Consider the following 4,901-nt stretch of genomic DNA (forward strand, 5'->3'; position numbering starts at 1 on the left):
CAGCGTGTCCTGAAATCGATATTATGGCGATGTGCGCCTTAGACGACTCGAACACTCAAGCCACCTTGATGGTCTTCTTGTCCTACTTTTTTTTTCGTCAGTGTATTGTACTGATTCATCCGACCCCGCCCTGCCCCCCACCCTCCCCCGGGAAAATTTCTGCACCCTCGTAGTCAAGCACTGCAAAAGAAATACAGTGGGAAAAAAATTAGCGCAGCCTGCACTGGAGGCGCAATGCTAATCAGGCAGCGGAGCTAATGGGCCCCTATGTAGCCCTCGCTTTCGCTGTTTTGCTAAGTTTTGCAAATTTCCTTTATGTTATGTCCGGTGTTGTCGTCGGCCCATAGACGTACGCGTGGGTCGCGGTAGTCTCAAAAAGCGTAGACAGCCTCGAACGGTTAAAAACAAGTTTATTCCTACTCGGATGGAGGCGGCAGCCGAACTGCCGGGGGAAACGATGGGTGGCTCCTTTGCGCCGAGCGGGGGAAGGAGAGGAGTCAACATCTGGAAGTAGTTTCAGCATCCGGTCCTTCGCGGGGCTCGCTCTTGACACAGGGAGTACAGGGAGTGCTTCGAACACAACATCTCCTCCCTCCTTAGATTATCGCTTGGAAGCGATCTGGGGGCCGCCGTGGGCGCGTGGACGCTCTGGACGCACTAGGAAGAGAAGCCTCCGCTCGCTGGGTGTCGTTTCTCTTGTGTTCAGAGCCGGCGGGCGGCGGCGCCGATTCATCTGGTGCGAGATGCCAGGCTAAGTGGGACGAAGCTTCCGTCGAGGTGGCTGCTTGAATGGGAGGTTCCCTTGGCAAATTACCGGAACGACGTAGCTGATTAAGGTGGCGGCGTGTGGCCTTTCCGCCGATGTCGACGAGCCATGACCGCAAACCTATGCGTTTGAGTGCCGTCGCTTCAACCCAGCCGGGCTTTCTGTGGAACTGGCGGGCGTATATGCGCTGTCCACTTTCAATTCTCCTGCTACGCGGGAGCTTTTCTTCCTCCGACGGTGTTTTCGCCGAGGGCTCCGGGACAATTGCTGTCAGCTGGGTTCTCATTTCTCGTCCGAACATCAATTTCGCTGGCGTTTGTTCAGTAGTGCTTTGAACAGTGTTGTGCTGTCTGAAGAGGAAGCGCGCGATGCGGCGTTGCATTGTCCCAGTCTGATCTTTAGTAAGGGCGCGCTTTAGCTCAGCCACGTATCGCTCGGCTTGTCCGTTCGTCGCCGGGTGGTAAGGAGCTGATGTAACAGACGAGACGCCGTTGTCGCTGTAGAACTTGAGAATCTCCGTGGACACAAACGGCGTGCCGTTGTCCGAGACCACCTTGCGCGGTAGACCGAACGTTGCAAACAACGACCGCAGAGTGTCGATAACTGCTGCCGATGTCGTTGTAGCCATTTGTTTTACCTCAAGCCACTTGGTGTATGCGTCTACAACCACCAGGAATGAGCATCCTTCGATAGGTCCAGCAAAATCAATGTGCAGGGTGTGCCAAGGCGCGTCTGGTCTTTCCCATTCAGGAATAGGGGCTCTTGGCGGACTTCTGTGGTTGCATTGGCAAGGCTGGCAATCCTGAACTGTCGATTCTATATCACCGTCGATACCAGGCCACCACATGTAACTTCTGGCACACTTTTTCATGGCAACAATGCCTCGATGGCCTGCGTGGACAAGCGACATGGCCTGTTCGCGAAGTGCCGCCGGAATTACAACTCTTGATCCCAAGGTGACGCAACCGCGATGAGTGCTCAACTCCGCAGCTCGCTTGCGGTAAGCGTTGAAGTGTCCACCCTTTAGCTTGTGCACGTTGCCTTCTTGTATAGCTGCGTAGACTTCCTTCAAGACAGTGCACTCCTGCGTTGATGCTGCTACCGTGTCAGCTGTTAGCGGAGGGTTCGGCAGCGCCTCGAACATGAGAATATCACCCGGCGGGGGTGGTTCATCTATTGTGGTGTCTAGCGGCAGGCGGCTTAGTGCGTCGGCGTTCTGGTGTTTCTTCCCAGTGCGATGTACGAGTTCGTAATCGTACGACGACATCTTGATGCACCATCGTGTCATTCGCGGCGACAAAGTCTGTGGCATTGGCTTCTGGGGACCCATAATACCCAATAAGGGCCGGTGATCTGTTATGAATGTCACTTTTCTGCCCGTGATGTACTGCCGAAAGTGATCTGCTGCGTAGACGATAGCAAGTCCCTCTTTATCTAGCTGGGAATAATTCCTCTCTGCCTGCGATAGGGTGCGCGATGCGAAAGCGATCGGGGCTTCCCGTCCCTGGTCGTCAGCTTGGGAGAGGACTGCTCCTACTCCGTATGGTGATGCGTCACAGGCTAGCAGTAGGGGTCTCCTTTCGTCGTAGTGTCGCAGAACTGTAGACTTACGAAGTAGTTGCTTAAGGGCAACAAATGACTCTTGGTGGCGTGGTGACCAAGTCCATGGGACTTCTTTCTGCAGGAGCTGGTATAGATCGTTGGCCACTGTAGCTCGATGTTCTAGGAAACGGTCGTAGAACGTTAATAGCCCTAAGAACGACTGCAGTTCTTGCTTGTTAGTAGGCGCTCGTGCTTCAGTAATTGCTCGCACTTTGTCTTCAGTGGGATGGATACCCTGCGCGTCAATTTGATGTCCAAGAAACTTCACTTCAGGCACCGCAAAAACACATTTTTCTTTGCTGATGCGCAAGTTAGCATTTGATAGCTTTTCCAAAATGAGCTCCAAGCGTTCTGTGTGCTCTTCATAGGAAGCGCCACCGACAATAACATCGTCCAAGTAGACGCAAACGCCAGGGATCCCGCTAAGTGTAGACTCCATAAATTTCTGGAAGATTGCTGGCGCAGCAGATATTCCGAATGGTAGCCTTTTAACTTTGTAGAGACCCTTAATGGTGTTTATCGTGAGCAGTTCAGACGTTGATTCGCTCACCTTCAGCTGCTGGTAGGCTTGTGTCAAGTCCAGGGTGCTGAAGATTTTTCCACCACGAAGCGTGCTAAAAACCTCTTCCGGTGTCGGCAGTGGGTAGGAAGATGCTTTTGTCGCCAGGTTGACAGTGCTCCGGTAGTCTCCGCAGAGGCGTAGGGTACCGTTCTTCTTTCGGACGACAACGAGTGGTGTAGCCCATTCCGAATGTTGCGTCGGTTCGATGATCCCTTGTTCCTGCAGTCGGTCAAGCTCATTCTCGACTGACGTTCGTAGGGCGAAAGGCACCGACCTAGCTTTCAAAAATTTCGGCGTCGCATCCTCCCGAAGCTCCAGTGTGACTGGAGGTCCGTTGTTTCCAGGTATTTCTTCGGAGAAAACCGCTTTGTACTTCTGTTGAAGCTCCTCCACTGACGGATAGGTGGGTGTGTGGTGAACTCCGCCAATGACCACTCCAAGAGGGGTGAACCAATTTCGTCCTAAAAGGCTTGATCCGGAACCGTGAACGACCAGCAAGGGAAGCTGATGGGTCTGACCGTTGTAGCACACGTCTACGTTGGCACAGCCCAGTAGTGGAAGAGAATGTCCGGACCACGTTCTCAGCTGCGTGTCGTCTTGCTGGAGAGCTGGTGCGTTCTCACGCCAAGTGGCGCGAAAAGTGTCCTCGCTGATGAGCGTACATGCTGCTCCGGAATCCACCTCAAACCTGATAGGGCGCTGGTGTACCAAGATTTCAGTCGTAATCTTCGGTCTCGTGCCGAGGTTCACAACGGCGTTCAAGTCATATAGTACCGATGACGTTAGTGCTGTTCGGCTTTTATCTTGCGTCTGGCCCTCCTGTGCGTCGACATTGTTGTTCCGTTGCACTGAAGTCTTCGGTCGGAGCTGTTTGCGCTTCGTGATGCATGCCTTTTCAATGTGTCCCAGTTTGTGGCAAAAATTGCAGGTCGCTGTCTTGTATCGACATACCTGGGGATCGTGCATGTCGTCGCATCGCCAACAGCGCTGTGTCTTTTTGCTTGATTTCGCCTTAGACGTGGAATGACCTGACTGCTCACTGGTGTGATGCACCGGCTCGACGTTCCGTCGAATATCCCTCTGCTGGTGACCGGCGCTCTCCGCTCGTTGGGCGATGTTGTAGGCTTTGGAGAAGGTGAGACCCGTCTCCGCGAACAGGCGTTGTTGTAGGCCTTCGTCACGCAGTCCGCACACAAAACGGTCACGCAACATAACGTCCAAGGGGAGCATAGTGGTGTTAGCAGGTGTGGCAGTCGATCCTCCCTCCTGCGCAGTAGCTGAAGTTGTCGCGGTCAACGTCCCGAAATTGCAGTCAGCAGCGAGCTTTTTGAGAGCCGCTACGTATTCGGCCACTTTTTCGCCTTCCAGTTGGTCTCGCCGTTGGAAGCGGGCTCGACAGTAGACCTCCGATGGCCTTGGGTCATAGTGTTCTTGTAGCGCTGCTACGATGTCGTCGTAGTCAACGGTTGCTGGAGTGCGTGGCTGAATCAGGGCACAGACTGTGTCGTATGTCTGCTCCCCACACAGCGTTAGCAGGTTGGCTCTCTTCATTGCTGTATCAGTGATGTTGTTAGCCTCGAAGTAAAATTGCAGGCGTCCAAACCATGATGACCATGATGAGCCGTTGAATTCGGGTAGCCGATTTGGGAGCCCGTGCGTAGCCATAGCTTGTAGCTTGTCAATATCGTTGCGTAGCGTAGGTCCAAATCCACTTCCTCGTCGCCACTGTTATGTCCGGTGTTGTCGTCGGCCCATAGACGTACGCGTGGGTCGCGGTAGTCTCAAAAAGCGTAGACAGCCTCGAACGGTTAAAAACAAGTTTATTCCTACTCGGATGGAGGCGGCAGCCGAACTGCCGGGGGAAACGATGGGTGGCTCCTTTGCGCCGAGCGGGGGAAGGAGAGGAGTCAACATCTGGAAGTAGTTTCAGCATCCGGTCCTTCGCGGGGCTCGCTCTTGACACAGGGAGTA

At 53.8% G+C, this 4,901-nt stretch overlaps 1 protein-coding gene across 1 annotated transcript; it reads right to left on the reverse strand.

The window, feature by feature from the left end:
* Positions 1–596: 596 nt before the first annotated feature.
* LOC119397383 (uncharacterized protein K02A2.6-like) lies at positions 597–4,481 on the reverse strand. Its single transcript, XM_037664813.1, has one exon. It carries the CDS (start codon positions 4,479–4,481, stop codon positions 597–599), a length of 3,885 nt encoding a protein of 1,294 aa, XP_037520741.1.
* Between the last annotated feature and the right edge of the window lie 420 nt (positions 4,482–4,901).

This window comes from Rhipicephalus sanguineus, chromosome 6 (assembly GCF_013339695.2).
Source record: "Rhipicephalus sanguineus isolate Rsan-2018 chromosome 6, BIME_Rsan_1.4, whole genome shotgun sequence".
In the NCBI taxonomy this organism is placed as follows: domain Eukaryota; kingdom Metazoa; phylum Arthropoda; class Arachnida; order Ixodida; family Ixodidae; genus Rhipicephalus; species Rhipicephalus sanguineus.